Source organism: Anas platyrhynchos, chromosome 20 (assembly GCF_047663525.1).
Source record: "Anas platyrhynchos isolate ZD024472 breed Pekin duck chromosome 20, IASCAAS_PekinDuck_T2T, whole genome shotgun sequence".
In the NCBI taxonomy this organism is placed as follows: domain Eukaryota; kingdom Metazoa; phylum Chordata; class Aves; order Anseriformes; family Anatidae; genus Anas; species Anas platyrhynchos.
Window position 1 is genome coordinate 11,333,067 of NC_092606.1, and position 27,375 is coordinate 11,360,441.

General features: G+C 52.4%; 3 protein-coding genes across 3 annotated transcripts in view; 1 reads left to right on the forward strand and 2 right to left on the reverse strand.

The window, feature by feature from the left end:
- Nucleotides 1-287: 287 nt before the first annotated feature.
- Nucleotides 288-5,857, reverse strand: LOC101804875 (E3 ubiquitin-protein ligase TRIM39). The gene is made up of 6 exons (XM_027445963.3): nucleotides 5,349-5,857; nucleotides 4,660-4,755; nucleotides 2,706-2,936; nucleotides 2,557-2,579; nucleotides 1,896-2,008; nucleotides 288-1,136 (listed from the first exon to the last, which is right to left on the reverse strand). The coding sequence occupies exons 1-6, from the start codon at nucleotides 5,772-5,774 to the stop codon at nucleotides 565-567; spliced, it is 1,461 nt and encodes a 486-aa protein (XP_027301764.3). The 5' UTR covers nucleotides 5,775-5,857; the 3' UTR covers nucleotides 288-564.
- A 327-nt stretch (nucleotides 5,858-6,184) lies between these two features.
- LOC101800424 (C-C motif chemokine 3) overlaps nucleotides 6,185-27,375 on the reverse strand; it is a 31,614-nt gene continuing 10,423 nt past the window's right edge. The window contains 4 exon segments of the mRNA XM_013096106.5: nucleotides 6,185-6,467; nucleotides 6,470-6,516; nucleotides 6,965-7,079; nucleotides 7,355-7,559. Of these exon segments, the coding sequence (XP_012951560.1) occupies nucleotides 6,427-6,467; nucleotides 6,470-6,516; nucleotides 6,965-7,079; nucleotides 7,355-7,424 (273 nt within the window). The 5' untranslated portion in view covers nucleotides 7,425-7,559 and the 3' untranslated portion in view covers nucleotides 6,185-6,426.
- HIP1 (huntingtin interacting protein 1) overlaps nucleotides 17,565-27,375 on the forward strand; it is a 50,303-nt gene continuing 40,492 nt past the window's right edge. Inside the window, exon 1 of the mRNA XM_027445902.3 lies at nucleotides 17,565-17,736. Within this exon, the coding sequence (XP_027301703.1) occupies nucleotides 17,620-17,736 (117 nt within the window). The 5' untranslated portion in view covers nucleotides 17,565-17,619. The remainder of the gene's footprint in view (nucleotides 17,737-27,375) is intronic.

Below are 27,375 nucleotides of genomic sequence, written 5' to 3' on the forward strand. Positions count from 1 at the left end.
ATATACTACTGAAGTTATAATATTTTCTTCCACATCCAAATCAATCATCTTGTGAACCCCACTTGGGAGACCACTGCCCTGGTGGCCCCCCCTGGACTGCAAAGAGCCATGGCCAACAGCACCCTTTGGACACCACACGTGGTCCATAATCCAGCAACAAGCACATAGCAGCACCTTCTCTCCAAGCTACAAAATTCAGGGCTGAGATGCTGGGTGTCAGCCAGGGCTCGGGGTTTACCAGCAGGGATGGATGCACCACAAAAATTGCACTGCAGACTGCTCAGGGCTCCCCACATCATCCGTTTATTGCCTTGTGTCACTACAGCTCATACCAAACACATGACAAAGCAGCATGGTGTGCAGACACCCACTACCAGGAGCCTATGGGTGAGTGGCAAGACGGTGGCGGCCAACGGGTGCCCCAGTTTCAGCAGAGTCCTGGTAGGAGCAGGGGCTGGTGGGGTCATCACTATGTGCCCCCCACGCACACAGCTGCTGCCCAGCCATCATCCCCATGCAGACCCGAGCAGCCCATCGGGCCCCCAAGTCTCTGCTTGCCTCCCATTACAGGACGATGCAGCCAGTCCCCTGCATGTCCCTCATCCAGGAGATCACCAAGGGCTCTGCATTTTTGCCCCCCAAGAAGGAACCCAGGTAGAAAAGAGGCCGGAGCTTCCCTGAGAACTTATCAGTGAAAGTGTAAAGGTGGGAGCGGTCGGTCACGTTGTAGAAGGAGATTTCTCCAGCCTCGTAGTCCAGGAAGATGCCGATGCACCGGGGTCTGATGCTCAGGGTCAGATGGGAGACGGGACAGGTCAGGGCCTCATAGTTGCCGCCATTTTGCAGCCGTAGCACCCAGTAGCCATTGTTTGGAGAGAAGAGGATGTTGCCTTTCCGGCTGGCAGCCTCCTTGCACAGCCCTAAGCCCCACTCCGGCTTGTCTCCCACATGCACCTCCCAGTAGTGGCGACCTGAGAAGAAGAACTGCACTCCCAGCACCACCGGAGCAGAGTTAAACCTCCTGGTGTTGTCAAAGAAGGACAGGAGCAGTTTCCTGCCCCCACGCCGCACGCTCTTGTGGTCCTCAGATAGGATAAGATCAGGGTGCGCTGTCTCAGGGTCTAGAGTCACGTCCACTGGTGTGAGAGAAGGGAGGAAGGACAAGCGGACTTTGTGGGCAGGCTGGGTGTCTGCCACCAACATGCTGGAGTGCTCCAGCTGCAGCCCTTGCTGCTGGCTGTGTTTAATTGCTTATGCCTTTGACTGCACAGTGCCTCGTGCTGCCAGCCCCAGAATGGAGAAATGCTATTCATAAAATCATTTCAACTGTAAACCACATCAAATTATTTGGCATGGGACTGCAGAGCAAGAACAACCAAGGCAGCCCAGCAGATTGGATACAGCTTCAGAAGCAATACTGAAAATAAGAGTTTGTGGGCAATGCTCTCCTAGGCACCAGGGTCACCTCCCAACCATCTGACACTAGAAGGAGGAAGGTGTCATCACCATGAAATCAGCCTGAACCTACTGATATGCAAAACGGGACCATCTGGACCAAACTTGTTGGAAAAACCCACAGTTAGCGCCGGTGCTAACAAGAAAGCCTGATCTGAACTGGGGCATGGTCTGAAATCATGTCATTAAAGAGGAGCCCAATCATGGATGGACTCTGACACAGCCAACATCTCCAACAGCATTTGAGCAGCACAGATGGCATGGCTTCCCTCATGCAAATGTAACCTTCTCCAGAACCCAACAGGACCAAAGGCTTAAGCCAGGATCACTCCCAAACCAGTGGCTCACCCACATGTCAGGGGTATGCAACACCTCCTTGTGTCCCAGGGTATAGGGGGATCAGGACCACCTGCACCAGGAGCTGGAAGCAGTCCCCTCACCTTTGAACTTCTTCAGCATTTCCCTCATGCCCAGACAGCGCTCCGGAATGCTGTAGTCCTCCTTCAGGGTCACAGACACAGCTTTAGGGGTCTGGAACTTCACCGCTTCACACCTGAAAGGACAGCAATGGGGGGGGCAACATCCAATGCATACAGCACAGCTCCTCCTGCATTTTGGGGGCTTTCTAATGCCTTTCTTCTGGTTGCACAGACGCATCTCCTCCCTCAATCTCCTCTGTCATCCCAGAGTACTGCTCTTGGCAGCAAGCATGATGGGACCTTTGCTTTAGGACTAAGTGGTGCACCAGAAAAGGCTCCCATGCAGCTGCAGTGCCACTGCCATGTAGGGATGCCCAGAGTAGGAAGAAACCCAGGCCACGCTGGCAGCATGCCCCTCGGGTGCAGACACATCTCTCACCTCACAGCCCATGGCACAAGGCAAGACTTCCAGGGCTCTCGGGCCCCAGGAGAAGAGGATGGATGGAGTGTTCTGCAGCCCACTCTGGTTCCAGTCCCCTCTCTTGTTAGCCCCAGGTCACTCCATCTCTGGAGGACAAATGAAACAGTGGGCAGGGAGGACAGAGGGTGGATGGCACATGGACATCACACCGAGAGCCTGCAGGGAGCTGGTACTGTAGGAGGAACGAGCACGGGTGCCTACCTGCTCAGGATGCATTTCATGTCCTAGAAGGAGAAGAGAAAGTCATTCTGGGTTTTTCACTCCAGCCTGGCCTCAGCAACCCATCCAGACAACAGAGGTCTTGGGACTGAGGTCGGGGATGAGTTAGAGGGCTGGAGGCACAGCCTGACCTTGAGAAGCCCCTCGTCCGGCAGGTGCATTTTCTCCTTTATCTCCAGGATCAGCTCATCCAGCAAGGACTTCTGCTCCACCAGCCTAAACATGCTTTCAGAGATCATCACTAGAATCTGCTTCTCCTCCTCCTCCAGCTTCTGAAGAAGCAGCTTCTCCTCAGCAGCCAGCAGCCGATGCAGCTTCCCAAACTCGCTCACAATCCTCTCCCGCTTTTTCTTCACTGTCTCCTTGTGATAGGAAAGATGCAGGGGTGAAGAGAGGAAATGTTATCCAGACAACTAAGTCAGAGCTATGACCGGCATCCAGGAAACCGCTGCATTTTTGTGTGTGTTTATTTAAATGAAGATCAAAAAAAAAAATCATTGTGCTTTTATTTAGGCAGAGTTCCCACTGGACATCTTGAGTTTACCAGCAGTAGGGCTTTGATCGCAGCAGTTCTGGTTGGGTGGACCTCCAACGCCCACCGATGTCTCGGTGCAGCACAGGGGGTTGTGGGGGCTGCAAGGAGTTGCCATGAGGTGTCAGGCAGGGTTTTGTTAGGAGTGGTGCCATTTTCCTACCATGGGAAGCCCCAGGGAAACGCATCAGCACCTAGGAATGGGAGGGCTGGAAGGGAGCTGGGCAGGGCTCCCTGGATTGCTGAGAGCTCTCACTAATCCCAGGGCTGAGGAGCAACAACAGGCAGGGGCTGTGGTGCTTTTTTTTTTTTTTCCTGAGCCCTGAAAGTTGTCACTTGGCCCAAAACCTGGAGCATGAAAGTTAAGCGACGCCTGAAAAACACGCTGGGGTTAACTAGGACCAGGAAATCTCAAAGTCCAGGAGGTAAACGAAAAGAAACTGCAATGCATTTATTCTTCTGTCCAAGCACATGATTTTTCAGAACCTGACTCATGTATGCTTGATAAGCCAGGACTCTCAGACACTTCCTCCCCAGCACTCACAAGGGACATTTTTTCCTTTTTACTAAAGCAGTCCAATCAGCCACTGGGTCAGAGGAAGCCGGGGGCAGCCAGGCTATGACCCCACAGCCCTGACTCAGGCAGGCGGGGTGAGGACCCGGCTCTGTCACAAGCCCTATCCCAGCCCATGCCAGTGCTTGAGGGGCACAGCAGGCACGCAGCAGCACCCTAAACACCCAGCACCCACAAGCAGCAGACAGTGGCAGCTCTCACAGGGAGCTCTAACTGGGCAGCTCTAACTGGGAGAGCCCAGAGAAACCTGTTTTCCCTGCCAAAGCTGATTAATCATCAACTCAGCTGAGGAACTATCTGTCCAGCAGTTTCTTTTCCTTTTCTGCAGTTACTTTTACTTTCCAGGCTAAACTGACTCGCTTTTGCTGGTGTCCTACTTCCCCAGGACTGCCTGGAGGCAGGCAGAGGTGCAGTAATTCAGCTATTCTGTTTTGTAATAAAACCAATTCCAGTTCTTATTGCTGTGGGGCAGAGCTCACCATGTAGTTCACTCCCGAATTTAACTCAAGAAAAAAAAAATAATAATAAATTACTGTTTAACCGATGCACAAACCCCCATGATTTCATCAGAGATGGTGTGCTGCTTTTTTCAAAGTGTTTATAGACCTTTCAATATTTTCTGAGCCATCCAAATTTACTGATCCTGGTTTCTATCCCAGTGGCATTGCCCACTGCAGTGGGTACCTCACCCCTGCTTGGCACACAGAGCCGAGTGGGCCCAGCATGCTGGAAACTAAGCACTTTCATCGTGTGTGGGTCATTCACTCCATGGAGAAGGTCTTATGGCACTTTCACTGCTTCTCATGCTGCAGCCAGGATCATCGGTGGATGTGGGTCCTCCCCATGACAGCAGGACTTGGGACATGTCACAGCCCCAGAAAATTCATAGCACCCGATAAGATCATTCAGGATTATTATTTTTTTTTAAATTCCTAATGTCATCTAAGCTAATTCTTGAAGAATTAAACCAGGCACCTGCCTTGCACTCCTGGATTTTCATCTTTGCCACTGACTCACATTTCTTCATATCCTCTACTTCCTTGGAAAGATGTTCCAACACTTTCTGGAGTTTCACCTGAAAAGAGCAGAAACAGATCAGCTCACCCCAGCAGAACCCGTCCTGCTCTGCCCCATCCCTGGGCCTGCGGCTGCCAGTGCCAGCAGGCAGCGAGGGGAATGTGACCCAGTGCCAGGCGGTACCAACCCTGGCACCCGAACACAGCAGCTGTGCTCTGTGCTCTGCTCGCCTTGTTAACCCCCTCCACGCTGTATGGGTTTTCCACTGCTTTCTTCACTATTTAGCTTCCGAGAGTGAACTGACTGCACCCACCTTGCTGGGGCACTTGCCAACCAGCAGCGTGGTGCTGGGAGCGACTCCTGGACATGGCACTTGGGTGCCAGCAGCTCTGTACCCCACTGCTGAGGCAAAACATCCCCACAGCAGCACCCAGAGCCCCGGCCTCCTCCAGGGTCAGGGACCCCAGCTGCCCCCTGTACCCACACAGACAGGGGCAAGGCTGGGTGTCTCCCTTCCCAGCTCAGGAGGCAGCGGGTCCAGCCTCATCCCCAGAATAAGCAGCTGGGTAGCTTTACCACCCCTCCCCTGCCTGCCTGAAGCAGTGCCCAGGGGTTGCAGAGAGGTGCTCCTGGCACCCCAGCCTCTCATACCTTGTACACCTGTGCAGCCTCCTCGATGGGGTAGACGGTGTGGGAGCGGTGGTGCTGGGACTCCCGGCACACCACGCAGATGGCCTCTTCATCCACCTCACAGAAGAGCTTGAGGCGCTCGTCATGCTGGGTACAGAGTAGGGTCCCTGGCGCCACGCCGCCCCCCAGCCTCAGCTGCCGGATGCTCTCCACGATGTTGGCCAGCTGCCTGTTGGGGCGCAGGCTGCTGCGGCGGCAGGGGGCCCGGCACTGCGGGCAGGAGAAGGGCGCGTCATTCCAGAGACACTTCTCCTGGCAGTGCTTGGTGATGCAGCCGTGGCAGAAGTTGTGCCCGCAGTCGACACTGACGGGCTCAGTCATGTACTCCAGGCAGATAGAGCAGATGGCCTCCTCCTGCAGCCGCTCCAGGGCTCCGGAGAGGGCCATGGCAGTCTCCTCACCCAGGCAGCCCGGCCTGCTGCAGCCCGGGGTGAAGACACTGGCAAGCAGGCGGCAGCAGGCAGGGGCGGAGCGTGGCACCCAGCAGCACAGCCTGGGGCTGTGGCTTCCTCGGGGCCCTCAGGACTGAAAGTGTAAGGGAAGCCCTGCAGGGACAGCACAGAGAATCACAAAGCACCAGGAATAACCCAGGCTCCACGGCCTGGGCTCCCACAGGCTATGGAGAATGGCGGCACATGGTCTGGTAGCATCCACCAGGATGTTTGTGCAGCTGCTGAGGGTGGTGAGCCTACACCAGCCTCCCTGTGGGGCTGCCAGGAGGGTTGGAGCACAGAGCCCTGGAACCACTAACTCTGCTGCTGCCTATACACAGCATCCTGAGGCAGTGGGAGAAGGTGCAGGTTTTGATCATTTTTATTATCCAAAAATAACTGAAATACAATCAGTACAAATTGGAACAAAAAGTTTGCCTGAAAATAACAAATAAATTAAGATGCTTTTTCATGCATTTAAATAAACACAGGACCAGTCTACAAAATTCACAGGTGACAAGAGGACAGGGACATGTCTCAGAGTTGACCACAAGAAGTTCTTCGGCAGAGGTGATGCTTGAAGGGAGCAGGGCATTGCTCATACACTGTCAGCCTGGTCCTTGTGCTGTTTCAGGATATTCTGGACCCACTCATCTTTGGGGTTGCCACAGAATGACTTGCCCTTGAATGTGGTGAATCTGCAGAATGAAATCCAGTTAAAGGAGTTGGGAGAGAAGGGAGGATAGGGCAGGGGGACCGCCTGCTCCTTGCCACCAGGGAACCCCACCAAACCACACACCTCTATCACTGCAGAGCAGCCCCAGGGAAACACAGGGGGTGGGTTTAATGTCATTACAGGTATCCTGCCTTCTTCGTTTAGAGGAAAAAGCCACTTCATCCCCCAGATGGCCTGTCTGGGACCCGCTATCTTTGTGGGGGCAACCAGCAGAAGTTCTTTTGACTCAAAATCTAATGAAGACCACAGCTGGCTGTTTGGGACAGCCAACTGAGCTGGTCCCTCAGTTGTTTCCAGGCTGTTCTCCTAATGTGGTGGTTCCCCTGGCCGGGATAAGGTGTGCTGTGGGGTTTCATGGCACTGTCACCCATCTGGGAGGCAGCTCCTGGCATCTGGGCAGATCTACTTACATCACGCCTGGCTGGGGACAGTGGCTACTTGTGTTCTGATACATTGTCACATGTCTTGAGGAAAAACTTTTGCTCGAGTATTTGACACAGCAGGGACCGGAGAAGTTGACAGCAGCTGGAAGAGAAGTTTCATGATTAAACCAGACCAGGAAAAGTGCCATCAGGGAGAAGCAGGGTGACAGAACCAGAATGGCCCTGCTGGAGGAGATGATGCTCCCACCACCGTCTCCCACCACAGTCATCCTTTCCCCAGTAAGCCAAAGAGCAACAAGATGTGCCTCTCTTTTCCTGCAGCAGATGCTCAGAAGAGAGAGCTGCCAAGCATTACTGGACCTAATATGGCAGAAAGAAAGAGTAGAGAGTTCCTTGGAGAAGAGAGCTTGGACTCACCTGGAGAAGAGAGGACCTGGCAGCAGAGGGCAGCCACAAGAACAGCAAGGGCAGCTGTGGAGGACTTCATGCCCTTTGGTGGAGATAGACTGTAGGAGTCAGGCTTGAATGTTGCAAAGGGCCTGTTGCTATGCCTGATGCAGGATCCCTGGGTTCAGCCCACTTTATAAAGGGAACCAAAGCCGGAAATGTGTCAAAATGGTTGCTGAAAGACAACATGACACAATGGAAGAAGTGCTGTATCAAGAAACGCTGTGTCAGGAGTGTGGAGTCCAGTACCATACAGTGGAGGGAAGTAGTGCCTGGAGCCCTGATGGAAAGACACTATGATATGATAAAGAACAGGATATGACCAACTCTCCTTTCATTTCCCCAGACCAAACGTGTACCTAGAATACCTAGAAGTAATGTTTCAGGAGCTTGGTAGCTGGCCCTCTTGCCTAGAAGTCACATGATGGCAATGGATGGAGAATAAGTATGACTGCCACACACTTGTATTTCCTAGAACATCTGCATCATGGAAAAACTGGGGCCAATCCACTTCCCTGCAGCCATGGCAGCAGGGAGAGCCTACAAGTCAGGCCAGCCTCCCCAGCTGCCTGCTCAGCGGGTCAGCGAGGCACACAGCAACCATGCCCTGCCTGCTCACAGCGCTGCCCTGCCACGATGGGGCTTTCTCTGTGGGACAAGGACACCACCAGAATGCAGCCATGTGGAGCTGAGGGTACAGCATGTATCCTAAGATGAGGCTCCTTTCTTGTCCTTCCCATCATTTGCAGGAAGTTATTGGGTAACTGGTTCTGTAACTATGATGCAGGTGGCCAAGAAGTCCAACAGCATCCTGGCTTGCATAAGAAGCAGTGTGGCCAGCAGGTCTAGGGAAGTGATTGTCCCCCTCTACTCGGCTCTGGTGAGGCCGCACCTCGAGTACTGTGTTCAGTTTTGGGCCCCTCGCTACAAGAAGGACATCGAGGTGCTTGAGCAAGTCCAGAGAAGGGTGATGAAGCTGGTGAGGGGTCTGGAGAACAAGTCTTATGAGGAGCGGCTGAGGGAGCTGGGATTGTTCAACTTGGAGAAAAGGAGGCTCAGGGGCGACCTCAGGGGCGACGCTCTTTATAAGTACCTTAAAGGAGGCTGTAGCGAGGTGGGGGTTGGCCTGTTCTCCCATGTACCCAGTGATAGGACAAGGGGGAATGGGCTAAAGTTGCGCCAGGGGAGGTTTAGGTTGGATATTAGGAAGAACTTCTTTACCAAAAGGGTTGTGAGGCATTGGAATGGGCTGCCCAGGGAAGTGGTGGAGTCACCATCCCTGGAGGTCTTTAAAAGACGTTTAGATGTTGAACTTAGCGATATGGTTTAGTGGAGGACTTGCTAGTGTTAGGTCAGAGGTTGGGCTCAATGATCTTGAGGTCTCTTCCAACCTAGATAATTCTGTGATTTTGTGATTCTGTGAAATACCAGTGACAGCTAAAATACTGCTATGTTATCCATGGACACGAGAATTGGCCATTAACTATCACAAAGAGCTTTAGAAGCACATGACTGTGTTGGTTTGGAAATTTGGCTTAGATGATTATATGGCCCAGCAACATAGAATTAACACCCTCCTGGTATTGCTTTGCCATTGTCACAGCAGCCATACACACATACAGAAGATATTTGCTCGCTCAGCTGGTACTGTTTGGGACAGGAATGGTGTCACTGCACTGGCAGGGAAACTCATCTTGGAAATGTCACACATCTTGGAAATGTCCCCACAGAAGGACTCTGATGACCTCTAGGCTTGCGGATGAAGTTTCAGGCAAGCAGAGGAAGAGTTTACTACCCATGGTGCTAGCACGTGTTTGGGCACTGGACAACCACGGCCACAGCCATATGAGCAGGCTGCTTTTCGTAACGGTCCGTGAAGAAAGTGACTTATCTTCTTTATTGGAAAGGATGGTTAAGAAAAGAGAAACCACTGCCCAAAGTGGTGGCCTTGTAGGAATGTAGAGGAGGAACTCCCAGGGGGGGAAGTAGTCCAGATTGGCTGCATGGTGTCACTCAAAGAGTTGCAGTCAATGACTCAATGTCCAAGTGGAAATCAGTAATGAGTGGTGTTCCTGAGGGATTGGTATTGGGACCGGCACTGTTTAACATCTTTGTTGGTGACATAGACAGTGAAATTGAGTGCACCCTCAACAGGTTTGAGGATGACACCAAGCTGTGTGGTGCTGTCGACACGACAAAGGGAATGCCATCCAGAGGCACCTGGACAGGCCTGAGAGATGGGCCTGTGTGAACCTCATAAAGTTCAACAAGGCCAAGTGCAAGGTCTGCATCTGGGCCAGGGTGCTCCCAAGCACAAATACAGGCTGGGCGCAGAATGGATTGAGAGCAGCCCTGAGGGGAAGGACCTGGGGGTGCTGGTTGATAAGAAGGTTGACATGAGCTGGCAATGTATACTTGCAGCCCAGAAAGCCAACTCCACCCTGGTCTGCATCAAAACCAGTGCGGCCAGCAGGGAATCACAGAATCTCTAGGTTTGAAGAGACCTCAAGATCATCGAGTCCAACCTCTGACCTAACGCTAACAGTACCCACTAAACCATATCCCTAAGTTCTACATCTAAACGTCTTTTGAAGACTTCCAGGGATGGTGACTCCACCACCTCCCTGGGCATCCCGTTCTAGTGCCTAACAACCCTTTCAGTAAAGAAATTCTTCCTAACATCTAACCTAAAACTCCCCTGGCGTAACTTTAGCCCATTCCCCCTCGTCCTGTCACCAGGCACATGGGAGAACAGGCCAACCCCCACCTCTCTACAGCCTCCTTTAATGTACTTATACAGAGCAATAAGGTCACCCCTGAGCCTCCTCTTCTCTAGGCTGAACAAGCCCAGCTCCTTCAGCCGCTCCTCATAGGACGTGCTCTCCAGGCCCCTCACCAGCTTCGTCGCCCTTCTTTGGACCCGCTCAAGCACCTCGATGTCCTTCTTGTAGCGAGGGGCCCAAAACTGAACACAGTACTCGAGGTGCGGCCTCACCAGAGCCGAGTACAGGGGGGACGATCACCTCCCTAGCCCTGCTGGTCACAGTGTTTCTGATACAAGCCAGGATGCCATTGGCCTTCTTGGCCACCTGAGCACACTGCTGGCTCATATTCAGCCGACTGTCCACCATCACTCCCAGGTCCTTCTCTGCCTGGAAGCTCTCCAACCATTCCTCTCCCAGCCTGTAGCTCTGCTTGGGGTTATTGCGCCCCAGGTGCAGGACCCGGCACTTGGCCTTGCTGAACTTGCAGTTGACCTCAGCCCATCGGTGCAGCCTATCCAGATCCTCCTGCAGAGCCTTCCTACCCTCGAGCAGATCGACACACGCACCTAGCTTGGTGTCATCTGCAAACTTACTGAGGGTGCACTCAATGCCGTCATCCAGATCATTGATGAAGATGTTAAAGAGGACCGGCCCCAGCACCGAGCCCTGGGGGACGCCACTAGTGACTGGCCTCCAACTGGACTTGGCTCCATTTACCACAACTCTTTGGGCCCGGCTATCCAGCCAGTTTCTAACCCAACGAAGCGTGCGCCAGTCCAAGCCAAGAGCAGCCAGTTTCTTGAGGAGAATGCTGTGGGAGACGGTGTCAAAAGCCTTGCTGAAGTCAAGGTAGACCACATCCACAGCCTTTCCCTCGTCCACCCAGCGCGTCACTTTGTCGTAGAAGGAGATCAGGTTCGTCAAGCAGGATCTGCCTTCCATAAACCCATGCTGACTGGGCCTGATCGCCTGCTTGCCCTTCAAGTGCCGCATGATGACTCCCAAGAGGATCTGCTCCATGAGCTTCCCTGGTACTGAGGTCAAACTGACTGGCCTGTAGTTCCCCGGGTCTGCCCTCCGGCCCTTCTTGTAGATGGGTGTCACGTTTGCTAGCCGCCAGTCAGCTGGGACCTCCCCCGATAGCCAGGACTGCTGATAAATGATGGATAGGGGCTTGGCCAGCTCCTCTGCCAGTTCTCTCAGTACCCTTGGGTGGATCCCATCCGGCCCCATCGATTTGTGCACATCCAAGTGCCGTAGCAGGTCACCAACCAGTTCTTCGTGGATGGTGAGGGCCACATCCTGCTCCCCGTCCCCTTCCACCAGTTCTGGGTACTGGGTATCCAAAGGGAGGTGATTCTCCCCCTCTGCTCTGCTCTCATGAGACCCCACCTGGAGCCCTGTGTTCAGCTCTGGGGTCCCCAGCACGAGAAGGAAATGGACCTGTCAGAGAGAGTCCAGAGGAGGCCATGAGGATGATTGGAGGGCTGGATCACCTCTCCTGTGAAGACAGGATGAAGGAGTTAGGGTTGTTCAGTCTGGAGAGGAGGAGGCTCCAGGGAGACCCTACAGTGGCCTTCCAGTACCTACCGGGGGCTACAGGAAAGCTGAGAGGTACTCTTTGTTAGGGAGAGTAGTGATAGGATAATGGTTTTAATGGTTTTAAACTAAGGAAAGGTAGATTTAGATTAGGTATTTTAGGAGGAAAATTTTCAATCAGAGGGTAGTGAGGCACAAGCTGCCCAAAGAAGCTGTGGATGCCCCATCCCTGGGAGTGTTCAAGGCCAGGTTGGATGGGGCTTTGGGCAATCTGATGTAGTGGGAGGTGATCCTGCCCATGGCAGGAGGGTTAGAATTAGATGATCCTTAAGGTCCCTTCCAGCCCAAACCATTCTGTTATTCTGTTAAGTAGATTCCCTGGACCAGCTGAAGAGCTGATTCTAGGCCTGGAGCTTGCAAGAGGAGAGGAGAGGAGAGGAGAGGAGAGGAGAGGAGAGGAGAGGAGAGGAGAGGAGAGGAGAGGAGAGGAGAGGAGAGGAGAGGAGAGGAGAGGAGAGGAGAGGAGAGGAGAGGAGAGGAGAGGAGAGGAGAGGAGAGGAGAGGAGAGGAGAGGAGAGGAGAGGAGAGGAGAGGAGAGGAGAGGAGAGGAGAGGAGAGGAGAGGAGAGGAGAGGAGAGGAGAGGAGAGGAGAGGAGAGGAGAGGAGAGGAGAGATGGAGACTGTGATGCACTGGAGTCATGATGACCTGCTACCCTAAGTGCTACTAATACTTGCTGCTCTCATATCCCTGCTCCTGCCACTTCTACCAGTGCTTTCACATCCAGCGTTCACACACATTTCATATCCTGACCAATATTAACACACCTGTTGTACATCTCCACGTGGGGACTAGAATTAAAATGCGAGGAGGAGAAGAGGCTGGGGAATGAGCTGGAGACGTCCTTGCTGATGCAGCTCACACTGACACAGCCCCCTTAGAGCTGCTTTTAGCTGAGTGTTCTGGATGTTCTTGCAATATTCAAATATGGTTTTGATGGAAATGTCATGATTCATTTTGAAAATCAATATTTTCTATCAGGAATATATATGTGCCTAGACTTTTTGAATGAATTTGTGATCCTTTCAGATATACCAGAATGTGTCTCCTGATTTCATTCATTGCAAAGGGAATTCTTGGAGCTTTTGACACCTCTGCTATTTCCCCATTTCACTGTTTTCTTCAACTCCATTCCTTCCTTGAAGGACAATTTTGAATTTCAGTCTTGGCTGCTCCTTTCTGCCAAGACAAATAACACAAATCTCTAAATATTTTGATTTCTAAAACCTCCTCTATATCATACATCCTAAATAGTAGCTATTTATGGAATCTATAAAACCTCTGCCGTATGGTGTGTTTCAGCTTTCAATAGAAACCACACATGGTATCTTTGCATTCATTACCAGAACAGATTTGGGATGCAGGAGAAAGTCTTTTCTTAGCCCTCAAGGTAGACTGCCACACCACACTGTCTCTCAGTTTTGGAGTTTCACCTGAGGGTCACATTATCCCAGTGCCCCAGAAGCTGCTACATCACTACTGTGGGGAAATTGGGCTTAAACTGGGAACAAATCAGTAAGAAACAGAAAGAACATGACAGAGCATGGGGGAAGTCAGACTGCAGGGTGCTGCAATTCTGAGAAAGACAAGCAAGATCTCAGATGAGATCTTGCCAAGGGACATGGAGAACACAAGGAAATATCCATGTGTCTGAGCCAGGGCATGGATTTCAAAGTGATAAGCTCAAGAAGATTTGTAAAATGAGAATGGTTGGAGGCTGCATGTGCATTCAAGGGAGTCAGCACAAACATTTTCCTTTCTTTTCAAGGAGTTTGCCCACATCTGGAGACATTAGTGTTGGGCTAGATGGATCCTTGGTCTGCATCGTTTGGGACTGTTCATGTTTGATTCCAGCCCGTCCTACAGGACTGTATGGTCTACAGTGTTTCTTGTGAAATTGCATTGAAATTCTTGGATGAAAATTTATATATCAGGATGAGTAATTCTGGTAAATGTCAGCAGAAAGACACCAACAGTTTCTAAGCACACTTCAAGGAAAAAATATATTCTTGCAGTTTGTGCAATTTGCCAAGATAAATTCAGGGTGCCTAGACAAGCCCCACTGAAGAGTGGGAGGTAGCCAGCTGCTTTGTCAGGATCTGGCCCCCACAGACATTGGTAGCACTTCCAAGGACAGGCTGCCTTTGCCAAATTACAGCCATGCATGTGTATCCTGGTTTACCTGAGGATGCCCTCAGCACTGAGCACCAACCTGGCCGGAGATGAGATGGGTTTGCCCAGCAGCTGTAGCACTGAGTGACTGTTTTAGGTACAGCAGCTGCAGCTCAGAGAAACTAAGAGGAAATCATGTGTGTCACCTTTGAGATACTCAGCACCTGATATTTCTGAGCACCCAACATTACATGGTATTTTGTCCTCCTGTTGTCTTCACTGATGCTGAGGTACATGTGACATCTGCAGATCAGACTGTAGGATTTCACAAATGCAGAAAATCAAGGACAGTGCTCCACATGAGCTCTGGTGACAGTTGGGTTATAACCTGTATCATAAAGAGAAGACAGGGATAACTTCTGTCTCTCTGGATCTACAGCCTGTGCTGTCCTGCAGCCACTGTCTCCTTCACTGCCCATGCTCTTCTGCAACAAGCACAAGGTCCTCCGCACAAACCTGCACACCCCAAGTCACACACAGAAAACCTTTTCTCAGTGATCACGTTCTGGCAGTCAAAGGTTGACTCCTAATACAGAAGCAAAGCAAGCTTTTAATGTCCTACCCTGGGGGGAGAACAGCCTTTCCCACCCCCGGCACAAGTGGCACGTGTGAGATGGTCAACCAAGGGCTGGGTGTCTTGTCTCAGTGCTCCTGCTGAGCTCCTGCCGAGCTGCTGCCCTGCAGTGAGGAAGCTCTCCAGCAGATGGCAAGCACTTCCCACCTCCAGGCCCCGTTCCTCAGCAAGTTCTTCACCTAGGCAGCCACCCCAGCAGCACTGCAGCCCAAGGTCCCTGTTGAATTCGGGTCTTCTCCTTAGGTCCATCTGCAAACCATGCTCAGCTCTGCTTTTGGATTCTTGGATAAGCAGATACAGCTGCTGAGGCTTGGTGATGCTTGGGTTTGCATCCCTCCTTGAAAAACCTGGGCAAGTAGCAGAGCTCACCCAAGACGGAGGTAAGGACCACATGGTGCCCTCGCACTCCATAGCTAAGCTCTCCAAGACCCTTGCAACTGGCTGCTCTGTCTTGGCTGCTCCCAGGTGGGAGCTGGCAGTCCTGCATGAGAATCTTCCCTTCCTTTCCCCACTCACCACCTTGCACAGCTGGCCAGGGCTGCTTCCCACAAAGGCACTTTGATGGCACTAGCTGACAAGGATTCAGCAGCAGCATCTCTTTTGCCCAAAGCATTAAAAAAATGGAATCAAAAGATTATAAAGCCTGCATGTGCAGGCTCTACTTGCCCCAGGGGAAGACACCACATGCCTTTTGCTCTGCCAAGGACCCTCCTGCTGGATGTGGACCACCGCCCTGCACCCGAGACCTTGTCCTCACCCTGCTCCAGGTGGGCACTTTGGCTTGTAAAACATTTTTGTCCCAGGGTCTGAGCAAATAACCCTATCACCAGGGTTGTATTTCTGGTTACATGATTGCATTTGTGGAAGGCTTGTTTCAGCCACTGCCCTCCAGGAGATATGCCCACCAGGGACAGCTCATCTGCTCTGGTGGGCTCAAGGGCTTATGCCTTGGGGTGTCTACAAGGGTGACTGAAGCATGTTTGGGATCTCACCTCCAGGGGGAAAGAGAGCAGCAGGATCTTTGCACAGAGCTCTGTGCCCGCCTGCTCCAGTACAGCCAGCTGGATAACAGAGGAAGGACTGTGGAGCTCTCTGTGCCTCTGTTTTCTTGCTGAAACAAGGGATATCTGTGCTCTCGCTGAGCCTGGGCCAGGCCACAGGGGGGATGGGGGGGAGTGTGGCAGTGGGACCCTGGGAGTCTCCCAGCTCTGGCTGGGGAGGGCAGTTGGAAACCCTTGGGAACATAGCATTCCTCCACCCCGGTCAGGGCCCACAGCCCCTTCCATCCCTTCTGATCCTTCTGGCCTCTCTCCTGTCATTTCTTGTTCCCTGTGGCTTGTAAGTCCTTAGGGCTGACATCAAGCTCAGAAGCCTTGTCCCAGCAAAGAGGGAGCAGCATCCTCCAGGGCCATTATGGATGGACGGAGCCTCAAAGCGCTTGAGCAGCAAGGGGAGGCCACCCTGCAGAGCCCTGCAGTTAGACACGGACCAGTCCTGTCCCCTCTGCCCAGCCTGAGCCAGCGCTCACCAGGGGTCACCTGCTGCTGAGCACTGCACTGCCCTAAGGAAGGGAGGGAGGGGACACGTGGTCCTGCCCATGTCCCAGCAGACACCAGACCCATGGTCTTCATCCTACAGAAGACACACAGGTGGCAGGCATCTCTGGTAGCTACTGAAAGGCAGGTCATCACGCTCCACAGCCCCAGACACACATCAAGGCCTCCTGCCCCAGATCTGCAAAATCCACTGCACTGGGCTGGGTGACAGTGGGGAAGCTACTGTCCATCCCTGCGTGGCCAAGATCCCCATGACAGGCTGCCCCGCTGCCCTTTGCTTCCAGGCTGCAGCCCAACCTCTTGGAGCTGGGCAAGAGAACAGAGCAGCCCAGGTCCCAGCATGGGCACCAAGCCCTGGCTGTGGAAGGAGAGGAATTGACTCTGCTCTTCAGTAAGAGGAAGAAGTGAGCACAGCTCACAGCCATGAGGCTGAGGTGCATCTAGCCCTCCAGCATCCAGTCCTGTGTGCTGGGGGGCCATGTGGGAGCAGGATGGCTTTAGCCACGCAGAGGGGTGTGACCTTTCTTTCCTTTTCCTTTTGTGTCCCTCTGTCCTTTCTTTTCTTCATCTCTATTCGGTAATGACTTCATTTCTTCAATTATTAATCATCTTGCTGTAACAGCGGCTGACTTAAACACATTAAACTTCCTCTGGGACCAGCCCCAAGAAAGGAGGCAGGTTTCCAGAAAGTGCATTAGAGAGAATGCAGGGGGGTCAAGATGAGCTGGGGGGGGAGGAGGTGGCCTTGCTGGACACACAGTGCATGCCGTTTCCAGCAGCTGAGAATCTGATATCCAAGGCACAAGTGTGGACATCTGTGAGGTGTACCGCACAGCCTGCTCACACGTCCCACAGGGCACCTGCAGGAGGGCGCTTGTGCAATTGTTTCAGCTGAAAAGCCACAAAAGTGAGCTACCCAGGGTATTACTGCTTGCAGAACAGCTCACGACAACCCAACCCACATCCTGAGCAGCTTCTCCCAGAGCATCCTGCCACCTCCGACAGGCAGCAGCTGACGAGACGGCTGTGCCCGGCTGTGCCCCACCAGAAGCAGAGGCACTGCTTTTATGCGGCTGGTTTTTGAGACCCAGGAACCCGTCTGGCACAAACCCGGCGCAGCCCCGCTGCTGCCCTTTGCCAAGGTCAGAGATCACCCAGAGATCACCCAGAGATCACCCAGAGATCACCCAGAGATCACCCAGAGATCACCCAGAGATCACCCAGCCTTGGACACACCGCGACCCACGGACACCGCCACCCGCGGGCCCGGGCCGGGCGCTGCGCAGCGGGACCCCGGCCGCCAGGTGGCGCCAGGCGGGAGGGGAGGGAGGGGCAGAGGCCGTGAGCGGCAGGTGCGAGAACCAATCACCGCAGGGCACCGGCAGGGACGGCCCTCGGGGGGAGGAGGCTCCTTCTGACTGACGTTGGGAGCGACCAATGAGAACAAGGGGCGGGGAGGAGGAGGTGTGGGCGGGGCGGGCCCGTTCGTGAGTGGCAGGTGGCTGGGCCAATGGCGCGTGGCACGGACAGCGGCGGGTCGGAGCGGAGCGGTTGCGAGGGCGCGGCGGGGCATGGACCGCGTGAGCAGCTCCATGAAGCAGGTGGGCAACCCGCTGCCCAAGGGGCTCGGCCGGCGGGCGGCCGGCGGCGGCCTGGAGGCGGAGCGGGAGAGCTTCGAGCGCGCCCAGGTACGGGCGGGGCGGGGCGGGGCGGGGCGGGGCGGGGCGGGGCCAGCCTCCTGCCGGGGCCGGCGGCCGCCATGTTGGGCGGGGCTCCCCCGGGGCTGGCGCCGGCGCCTGGCAGCGCTGTGGTGCCCGGGGGCGCCGCGTCACTGAGCGCTGCTTCGCAACGTCGTGGAAAGACTTCCAGGGATGGTGACTCCACCACCTCCCTGGGCAGCCCGTTCCAGTGCCTAACAACCCTTTCAGTAAAGAAATTCTTCCTAATATCCAACCTAAAACTCCCCTGGCGCAGCTTAAGCCCATTCTCCCTCGTCCTGTCACCAGGCATGTGGGCGAACAGGCCAACCCCCACCTCACTACAGCCTCCTTTAAGGTACCTGTAGAGAGCAATAAGGTCACCCCTGAGCCTCCTCTTCTCTAGGCTGAACAAGCCCAGCTCCCTCAGCCGCTCCTCATAGGACTTGTTCTCCAGGCCCCTCACCAGCTTCGTCACCCTTCTCTGGACCCGCTCAAGCACCTCGATGTCCTTCTTGTAGCGAGGGGCCCAAAACTGAACACAGTACTTGAGGTGCGGCCTCACCAGGGGGACAATCACTTCCCTAGACCTGCTGGCCACACTGTTTCTTATGCAGCTGTAAGGGTTTAACGTGGGATGTGGCACTACGCAGAGGAAGGCTCCTGATGAGAAACAACACGGCATGTGTTTCTCGGAGGTGCTCTTCGAAGGGCTGGCTCGTTCCCTGTGTGGCTGTTGGTTCTTGTGAGTGTTCTGCTCTGCAATTTCCTGGCTTACTCCTTTCTACTTTTTCCGTAATTCTTGCTTTCTCTCTAGTATAGGGAACTTCACAGGCACTGCTCAGATCTTCCACACATTGGTCATCCACAGTGTTTGTCAAACTTCTTCTTTTTGAGGTTTTATTATAGAAACCTCATGCTGGGTGGCTTTTTGGGTTTTGTTTTTTGGGTTTTGTTTTTTGGGTTTTGGTGTTTGTTTTTTTTTTTTGAAAGTGACTTTTCTTTACAAAGGTTCATACATTTTTTCAAATGGCTTTCAAAATGAAGATTTTACCAGGTTTCCACATGCACACAGGCTCATTCCATCCTTGCCTCCAAAACCTGCAGGTCCCATAGCAGCAGTAGCAATATCTTGGGCTAAAAGAGCCCCTACAGATAGAAGGCATGTCAAAATAGGCTTCCAGTGAGCCTGGATGACACCTAATTGGGTTTGGTAGCACCCGTTTTCTGTGGTCGAAGAGTCAGGTTGGTAAAAAGAGCGCCATATGAAGCTCTCATGGTGGGATGCTCTTGTGGTTGTCATCACATTGCACAATGGTCTGCCCTGTTGATGTCCATTGGCTTAGGGATATGTCAAAATAACTTTCCTGGTGGTCTCTTTTCTTCATGTGTGCTTGTGTCTTCGTTTTGCTAGTGATGCAAATGTGGAAAACATGAGGGCACAGCAAAACGTGATGTCTCTGATACGCTGCTGCCATGTGCTGGCCCTGGCTGGCTCCCTGCTGGGTGGTAGCTGCTCCACGAGCCCCAGAGACATGGCTCCCTGGCTTTGGCACCTGCCTGACTGCTCCCCTTTTCTTTTGCTGTCATTGCTGGTTATTTTAATGGAAAGCTGAGTAACAGGGATGCCAGATCCTGCACTTGTGCTGTCCTGCCAGTGCATGGCCATATGGGGTGCACTGCTGCCATGGCTGTTGCAACAGCTTTCTCCCTTTTGTCAGTGTTTCCCTTGCTGGGATTCAGTGCTGCTCACTGCTTCAACCTCAGTAGAATAAATCTTCGGACAGAGCAAAGCTGTCTGAGCAAGGAGAAAAACCACCAAAAGTGAAAATTCTACCATATGTTGAGATAGATGCTTTTATTTCACGTGGCTGCTAGCCTACTGTGAAGTTTGCATCCTCTGCAAATTCTTCTTTCTGTACTGAGCTTTTGAAGCTAAGACCTGCTCGCTTAGGTGGGTGCCCTTCCCTGCTTGGGCTTCCTTTCACTTCTCCCTGCACCTGTCCCCTGTGGACGTTTCTGTGCCTTGATGGGGCTGGCTCACTCTGTGTGGACACAATGTGCTGGTTCGGCGGAGACAAAATGTTCAGCACTTAGATGAGACAAGATCTGGAGAGCAGAAATGGTGTCAGAAGGATGAAGGATTTCTGTGAGGTAGGGAGGATGCACGCATGACACTAAGTGCAGAGTATCACGGCAGGACACAAAAACCTCCTGGTGCTGCTGCTGCGCACCATCTACCTTGGCACTTCCCAGAGCCATTGGCTTTGTGTAGATGTGCCGAGCCACCTCTGCCCCAATCCCCTCCAAAGGATGGCCGCTGAGATGCCAGCACAGTGCTGTCACCTGTGCTGTGCCATATGCTGGCTGGTGCACTGCTGTTGTCCACTGTAGCTTCACAGCTTGCCTGTGGGGTCTTCTGATGACAGCAGGGGGACCCGGGAGCCCCTCCATGCTGGCAGTGCTCTGAGCTCCAGGAGCATCCCTGGCACTGCTGGTAGGGACGATCAGCATCCAGAAACCTGAATGTATGGGAAAGTTTCCTTCCTCATCCAGAACAATTCTGGCTCACTGCCTTTTAGGGTCCTGCACAAGTCCCTTTCCGCTTTTGGGAAACCAAATGCTGGAGAGGAGCAAATGTGCTCAGAAAGGAGTAGTGGGGGAAGATTCCTTTGTGGGCGTAAGTGCCCAGAGCAACAGTGAGAAGCGGCTTGCTGGGCTTTGATGATGTTCCTGTCCTGTTATAAAGCTCTCCCTCTGGCTTACAGCCAGGTTGGGGACAGGGCTGGTGGTTTCCATTGCTCCTTAAGGCATGAGCAGAGATGCAGAAGTTTTGTGTTCATCCCCAGAGACAGGTCCCCTGAGGTTTGTGTCAGGAGATGTGTCATAGCTGTGTGCTGCATCCACTACCCATCAGGTGTCCTTGGGCATTCGTCCACTGTGGTTTGTCCTGATAGTGGCCAAGTGCTGGGAGAAGACACTTCTTGTTTAAAACTCTTCCAGGAAATCTAAAAAGCTTGCACTTCATCTGCTCTGCAAGTTTTTCTTTTTCTAAGCAGGGCACCCAGTAGCAAAGAGAAACATGGATTGTTGATTGCCCACTGCATCCACCTTCTCTTCCTTGTTTGCAGCTATAGCTGGGTCCTTAGAACCACATGTTGGTGCAGGACCACCAAAAATAGCAATTTACAACTAAGAAATTCCCCTGGGAAGTCATATGTGCAGTTGCAGGTGATCATTGAGCTCCTCTTCACTGCTGCTTGTACCCTCCAAGGTAACTGGCATGGTGCAGAGGGGTGAAAAACTGTCAGCTCATGGTCCCTGGGGTCTCTGTGGGTTCAGGCAATTGCCTGCTTGTGGATCCTCATATTCCTCCTTTGCATGACCCAAGAGCTTCGGTTCCATCCTGAAAGCTCTGCCCTGGTGCTGGTTCCTGCGGGTACAAGCACCACTGCTGTTGCCTTCTGCAGCATGACGCCACCCCACTGTCCCAAATCAGCACCAAAACCAGCTCGTTATTTTGCAGTGGCTTCCACCCTTCTGCTGCTGAAAAGCCCAAAACACAGCACTGCAGGCTGCAAGGGCCAGTTTCGTTTTGGGACGAGGGTAGTGGGGTTATTTCATCCTGCTGGCATGGGAGCTGCCGGAGGCTCGTGGCTCAGTGCAGGTGGGAGGCAGTTCCTGCAGCATCCCCGCTTTTGGCCGTGCCACTGTGGGGGGAACACTGTGTCCCTTCCCCACCCACGGTGACCGGGACGTGGCTCAGTGCAGCTTGCCATCGCAGAGGAAATGCCATTTTGCTTCTGACATCTTCACTTTTAGAAAACAATTTTTGTGGTTCAGATGCTGCAGCCGCCGGCAGTTTTGCCAAGAACTTAAGTTCTTGCACAGGAAATGAGGCTCCTTTCAAAAGCACCAGAGTGTTCCTATATATATAGCCTCTCTGAACAGATATTTAAAGAAACATATTGACACTGGCAAGAACAGGAAAAAATAGCTTCTGTCTGTGGAGAGTGAGGGATGAAGCCAGCTGAGCCCATCCTGGGGGAGTTGGTGATACAGGGGATTAATTCTCTGCTCTTTCATCTCCAGGAAAAAACGAGCTCTTGTGCTTTGTCCCAAGTGTTCCCCAATGCTCTTGGTGTATTTTATTTTAATAGGAATTAGAGGTGCTTGGGAGTGAATACAGTTTCAGCAGCAAAGAAATGAGTCATCTCGGCTCTTTTCAATCTCACTTAGAAACTTATTTCCATCCCCACAGCTTCATCTGTGTGAAAGAAAATAGCTTGTCTTTTACCAGATTAGCTGTATGAGGTCTGTCTTTCTCTTTAATGAAAGCTGGGATTTAAACAAAAAAAAAGGGGGGTTGGGGGAGGGGCAGGGGGAGAAATAACTGAGGTTTTTCTGTGATCCTGGACTCAAAAAGTGGCTGAGCTCCAGGACAATAAATACGTGTGGCATAGAAGGTGGGGACACCTGCTGCCAGGTTGCTTCAGGTGGGAATGTGACATTTATGGACCAGCTGGCAACTAGCATGGGGCCTTGCCCCAGAACGCACCGAGGGCTACACAGGAGGACGGGGCTGGGGGACATCACAGCCATGACAAGCCTGATCCCCAGCTCAGCACCTGCTGTCCCCTTGGCTGGCCGTGGCAGCAACCCTGAGCCCAGAAAACCAAGGGGAGGATGGGGACAGTGGGTAACGGTGAGGCTGCGGGTGCCAGGCACGAGGAGGTGCCAGGTCTGTGGCACAGGACTGGGTTCCTGCTGCTCAGGGCTGCAGGTGCTTGGGGAAACACCTCAGGGCAGAGCATGGGCACAGGGCTGAAGCTGCTGCTCTTGTCTTGCCATGTTCATCGCTCATCCACAGTTTTGCAGCTCATTGTCTTCTCTGCCTGGTTGGCAGCTGGAAAGAAACGTTTTAAAAGGTATCCAGGACAAAATAGTTTGAGTTCTTATATTTGTAATCATCTGGCTTCAAATGCTTCAAAGAGGAAGAAAACTGCGTGCTAAAACCAGCACCAGCCTTTGCACGAGGCCGAGGCTCCAGAGACTCTGGCTTCTGAAACACAAATGTGTTTGAGCCAGAACCTGTCTGGATCTGATATTCGGAGAAAGCAAGAATAGGGCTTAAGCCAGATGTTGATGCATCTTTGCAAGCTTATTCTTATGCAAATCCGACAGTTTACCTTAAAATATATATTTTTATATTATTTATTTATTTATTTAAGAGTGTCGATAATTACAGATACCAGCATACAGTGAGCAACATTTGGAGGAGAGGTGAGCACAGCCCCAGATGCCCCAGGCTCTGCTGGCAGGTGCTTTGCCAGCAGCCTGCAGGTGTGCAGGGCCATGCCTAAGTACCCAGCATTTACTGGGTGCAGAGAATTCAACCAAGCAGTCAGGATCCTGCTGCTGCCAAGATGGCAACGAGAGCAATGCAGCAGTGGGAGAAGTAGAAAAAAGGCTGGATTCTGGTCCTTATCACTGCCACAGGCTCACCTGATTTATTCTGAACTCACCAAAGAGGAAATCTTCCTGGGGACAGACTGTTCAAAGGGGACATGCAATGAGCAGCACAGCCGGTATTTTAGTCCGGATGTGCGAGTCCCCAGCTGCTGCTGGATGCATTGTACATTGTTTGCTGTTCCCAGCTAATCAGGGTGGGAGGTAAATTACCCCTGGTCTGCATGCAGAAGGTGAAGTTACTGGCTCAAAGCTGCATGCGGGCATCTAATATTTTACTTACTAGCATGCGCAGCTTCCTTGTGTAACTTCTGCAGCACGAAGGCTGCAGCACGTGGCCATGGCTGTACCATCAGGCCGGGCTGAGCCTCATGCCAGGCTGCACACCCAGCTCATGGCTTCTGGTATCACCTTCAGGCCAGCAGAGGGGAGATCCCAGATGTTCCCTGCCCCCACCATGGGCTTCAAGGTGAGTATGTCCATCAGCTGTGTCTGTGCCATCCGTGGGGCTCAGTACATGCTTGCTGAACCCTTTCCTGCTGTGCCTTGAGCCAGGCATGCTGCTTTGGTGCTGGGACAGGCAGATATCATTGCATTCTCTGTTCCCATCAAAGCGAAAAGCATCAGCATGGTAACTACAAAAACACTCTTTTTTTTCTCAGCAGCTACTGTGAAATCATGTAGCTCCAGCACTCAGTAAGCTTTAGGCAGCTCATAGTGAGGTTACCAGCCTTTTTTCGTAGCTTGGTCATGAAACTCAGGCTGCCAGGTTGACTCGAGTTGCCCAGGTCTTCCATCCTTAGTCTTGCAGTGAGAAGACTATTTCTTTGCTGTTACCAAACTAACAAAACAGATTACCAAAGCTGTGATTACTTTATTCCAGGACTTTCATAATTTTGCTGCCTTTGGCATAGTATGACTGGTACCCAGCTTTATGTAATTACAGTTAATCCCAATTTAACAGCATTGCTCTGTGCTCTTCCCAGATGGACCAGACTTGTGTGGTTATCGGTCCCACAGCACCAGATGCCATGGGCCTGGGGGAGTCTGTTCCTTGAGTTGAGGTCCTGCAGTTTTTATCCCCTAGCTCTTGCTTTGCCAAGTGACCCAGCTCCTCCTGTACAGGCACAGACCCCTGCACCCCCAACAGCGCTATTCTTCCAGCAGCTGGGCTGCTGAAGATGGCACATTAAATATTTACCATGCAGAGAAGAGGCAAGTTGCAGTAAACAAAGGGACTCATTGGGAGAAGAGGCTTTTCTCATCAGGGCCAGGCTGGAGACTTGCTATTTATTGTTAACATTTGTCTCTTTTATTCTATGCAGGCAGCCCAGGGCTCTCTAGAGAGTGTATGGCATTGCTTTTTATTTTAATTAGCAGATGCTGGCTGGAAAACAGTGTTTTCCAGACATTATTTTTATGTGGAAGCGAGCAAGAATACAGGGTTTCATAAGCGCAAATAGTGTTGCAAGGTGCTCATGGCACAACACAGGGGCACACTGCTGCAGGAAGCCAGGAATTGTCCCTCTTCCACTAGACAGCCCATGGAATATCCTGAGTTGGAAGAGATCCCTGAAGATCAAGTCCAACACCTGGCTGCACGCAGGGCAACCTGAAAGTTAAACCACATATCTAGGAGCATGGTCCAGTCGCTTGTTGAACACCGACAGCCGTGACCACACTTCCCTGGGGACATGCTTCAGTGCCCAAGTGCCCTCTGAACCCTGCAGCACCAGCGCTGAGGCTGGGCCCCCACTGCCACCCTGCGCACTGCCTGTCCTTGGAGACATGTCTGGGGCTGGCAGCTCTACTTGGCTCTGACCTCTGGGTGCAGAAGGCACTTGGTGCATTTGGGGCGAGTGCCGCTCAGGGCAGTGGCCATAGGAAGGAGTCACAAAGAGCCTTTTGCACCTTCTGTACAAGCCAGATGCATCCCTTGGGTTTCTGGCCTGCTGCCCACAAGGCTCCCCACTGATTCAGGCTGGGGCTCTGCACACCCTCTGTGATCCGCAGAATTGAACAGCAAATCACGCCCTGCTTGGGCACTGATAGCGCTCATATAGCCGAGAGGGCTGGGCAGCGGCCATGCTCACCCCCACGGGTCCCTCAGCACCACAGCTGTGGTCACCAGCACACCGAGCACACCGTCACTAGGCCACTGCTCATGGGCCGCTCACTTCAGCAGTACAACCTTCAGAATTGCTTCCAACAACAGTCATGTTCCACCTCTGAGTGATGAGTAAAGGGTTTTGAGGTTTTAAGGCAGCACTGAGGTGGAGGCAGAGGAAGTTCTTGACTTCTGCGTGGCCTGGGAAAATCTGTTCTGGTGGCATTGTTCCCAGTTCGTAACCTGGTGGAGATCCTGTGTTTTCCCAGCAAGGAATGCTTTGTTTACTTCACAAACGGGAATGAAATGTTCCTACAGTCAGCAAGGCCTGACTGCTTTTGTGGAGGTAAACACTTCTCTGGAGAGGGCAGAGGTACGCACTTCAGGGCTTGCTGAATTCTGTGGCCTCACTCTGTTACCCAGAGCTTTCATGGTTCATACGGCTCAGCTGGAAGTGTGGATCTGGTGTCAGGGTCAGCATTAACCCCTTTAGGAGATAGCTCCAGTTTTCTCCCACACTGGTACAAGGTGCTCCTGGCTTCCTTTATCTGCTGGTAAGATGCTCTTGGCTTCAGCTGGATGACTCGCTCCTCACCAGCCCCACAAGCTCGCCCTGCACTCTTCTTGCGTTCTCTCCTCTTATTTGTCTTCCCAGAAATTGCATTACCACTCAGGCACTTTTTATAGCTCAAAAAGAAGTGCTTTGAATTACTGAGTTGTCAGGGAGGCCAAATACACAGGGGAGGAGCCACAGCTAGAAATAGGGATAGTCTCCGCTTATGCATTCCAGTTTTATTTTTTTAACGGAGATGTCCAAGTTTGCTGCAAATGCCAAGCTGAGGAACACATCCCGTGCTTGTTCCAGTCAGATCATGTCTTCTTTTTTCTTTGTCTTATTCCCAGTGCACTCAAACCAGCCGTGGGGCTGAGCTCCTGCAAGGTGTTAGGAGATTCCTTTCCTACATTACACTGACTGCAGTCATCCAGCAAAAGCTGGAAATGTCTAAGCTCTCACCCACACCCTGATTTCTGGTAGCCTCCAGATACACTAACAGTTTGCCCAAACTCGCCCTGCTGAAGCACTGAATGTCTCCTGCCCCTGGAAAAAGAAATGTCAGAAGTGTCAGAGCCACTGAGCCCAGCGAGGTCTGCTGGAGCCTTGGGTGTGGGGGAGCTGAGGCCCTTGGTCTCACCTGAGCTGTCACCTGGAGATGCAGAGGTTGGTACTGGCTGCAAGGGGACACGAGCAAATGAATCTGAGCAGAAAGAAGACAACACCTGCTTAACAACATCTGGGTCTTTCATCCCCTTAAAATTACTTGTGATTTTGGCTATGCATGGGTTGCAGTTGACACATTTGGAGGTGTGGATTGGAGGGAACGGGGTGGTGCGACGCTGCTGCCTGCTGGGGATGGGGTGGATGCAAGAGGTGGGACAGCAGTATTCAGGCTCTGCTTCAGTGAATGTTCAGGAAACTGTGCAATATGAAACAAAGTCCCCCAAAGGGCAGCAGAGGCAGCTACGAGCTGAGCCTGCTAGGGCTCTGCTCCACTCCTGCTGCTACAGGAGAGGAGCAGGTGCCTACAGTGGCATCTCTCTTTTTTTTTTTTTTTTTTGTGAGAAAAATGCATTCAAGGTCAAATCTGAGACATTTTTTCTTTCTCATCAGCCATCACGTGGAAATGGCAATTAGCCAGCTTGTGTACATTATATCGTTCATGGTGTTAACCCTTTTCCCTCCCTTTCTGCTGCTGCAGGAACAATTATTCCCTATATCTCCAGCTTCTTTTCCCCTCAGCAGAAGGGAAAGGAGATTTTGCACACTGTGGTAATGTTACAAACTGCTGATTCCTATCAAGAGATTCAGAGGGAATGAAGTCTGCCAAGCTCCTTTCTTCTAATGAGTGAATTCTGAGTATCTGATCTTAGCACCTCCAAATGCCTGTTTCTTTCCAGCCTGTGAAGAGAAGCAGTGTGATTACAGCATCCTGCAAGCAGCCTGTGCAGCTATGGCTAAAGCTTACTCTTCTTATCCTGGGAATTTCCATCTTTTC